Below are 1789 nucleotides of genomic sequence, written 5' to 3' on the forward strand. Positions count from 1 at the left end.
AATCCGATATCAAAAGAGCGTGAACGTTAAAGGTAATGGAAGGCGGCACATAAAACACAGATATCAGCCCTCTTTGTCGGCCTACATGTTCTCTCCACTAACCTTAACCCAACGTGCTTTCAAACTTGTGTTTATCGAACTGACCTTATAAATTGAAATTTTTGACGCCATGCATTCATGCAAGCTACAATATAATTAATCCATTAATCTTCCAATTTCCTTCCTCTGCTACTACATATGGCCAAATATTCGAGTGGTGCCTCAGTTTTCACGGTATTTCTTATCCTGTCCTTGATGCTTTCCATGTCCATGAGTTCCCAGGCACGTATTCTCCAGAGAGGGAGGGCCATGGAAAGGAATAGCGAGAGCCAGCTTCTTTTACAGGAGTTAGGTTTTGATCTCCTCAAAGTCAAACATTATCGAAAGATGTCAACACGTGGACCAGGTTCTGATAGAGTATCGCCAGGTGGACCAGATCCCCACCACCATTTCTGACTACTGCTGCCCTCTACTTGTATGTTTAAAAAACTAATTATTGGTCTTGCACCTTCGAACTTTGTTTTGCCTTTGGAGAACAAAACTAAGATCAGGTTTATTTGCAACTTGTTACGTCTATTTACTCGGCTAATATGATTAATCTATTGGGCACACACATAGCGCACGCCCAGTTACCACGTCATCTCTCTTCATGAACTCTGGCGCCCCTTGATTGTGTTTCTGACTGCAGGTTTAGGCCATTTCACCATCAATCTCTCACCAACTTCTTTGAGATAAGACGCCCAGAAAAACCGTCAACGCAACTCAATAAAAACTTTTTCTCATCAATATGCTTGTAGCCTTTACTATAGAGATTAATGTTAATCCACAAACAATTTCTAACTACAAAAAGTGCTGGAGAGGAACAGCAAACATATTTTGTTTGCATTTGAACTTTTGAACTCGACTTTCATTAATGTACTATCGAAGTTTCATTGATATAATAATAATAATTATTGTTAATTACATATTCTTTTGGCAATTAAACCCAGCATCATTTTTTTCAGCAATATTATTTTTCTAGTGTTATTATTTATTGTAGTTACAATTTAACATTCTATTAGCAGTTATCTTAATGATTAATTTTTAAGGTTTTAGAGTTCTGCTATAAATATGTTTTTTTGTATAGGTTTTGAGAAAGGTGAGTAAGACTATATATGAGAATGAGGTCCAAAGAAATTGAGTGAGACTTTGTGTGACTGTGCGTCAGGCTTTGAATGTGGCTCGAAGATTGTCTGTGGAACCCAACTGGATTAAATAAAAATTGTGTAATTTATGAGGGCTTTTGTTCAATTAAATTGTGAATTGAGTTTATCGGTTGATAACTACTCAGATAGATAAAATTATTTTTGTGTGGTGTTTTCATTGCGTAGTCAGAAAGAATCATTCTAAATTTTGTGATTCTAATTTGGTTATTCGAGCGAGATTCTACTCCTGTCGTGAAGACAAATAATTAGGACAAGTTTCGAAGGAAAAAGTTTATCTGTCCTTTGGACAAATTCAACGGCAACCACGGTTTGGCATCTAATACCAGCCCATTAGTCGACCATAGCAACCCCTCAAGGCAGCCCCTAATGCCCCTAAATCATGTTTTGCGGTCACAAAGTTTTAAAACTACAATTCAAATAGAAACAGCCCATGTTTCTTGTTTATCAAGAATGCAGATTTTTCAAACCTTGTATAACAAGTTTTTCAAATTAGCAACTTTAATTATCAAGTTAGAAATCACAAACACCTTGATGATCAAGTTAAC

General features: G+C 36.5%; 1 protein-coding gene across 1 annotated transcript; it reads left to right on the forward strand.

Annotated features, from left to right (window-relative positions):
• Positions 1 to 237: 237 nt before the first annotated feature.
• On the forward strand, positions 238 to 892 carry LOC111293331 (CLAVATA3/ESR (CLE)-related protein 5-like). The gene has a single exon (XM_022886104.2). The coding sequence runs from the start codon at positions 238 to 240 to the stop codon at positions 493 to 495; it is 258 nt and encodes an 85-aa protein (XP_022741839.2). The 3' UTR covers positions 496 to 892.
• Positions 893 to 1789: the final 897 nt, after the last annotated feature.

Source organism: Durio zibethinus, chromosome 10, assembly GCF_047325235.1.
Source record: "Durio zibethinus cultivar Kanyao isolate XHJ-2024 chromosome 10, ASM4732523v1, whole genome shotgun sequence".
NCBI classification, from domain to species: Eukaryota; Viridiplantae; Streptophyta; class Magnoliopsida; order Malvales; family Malvaceae; genus Durio; species Durio zibethinus.

What these genes read in the sequence shown, in the direction of transcription:
- LOC111293331 (XM_022886104.2), top strand. Translation starts at nt 238, where the DNA reads ATGGCCAAATATTCGAGTGGTGCCTCAGTTTTCACGGTATTTCTTATC.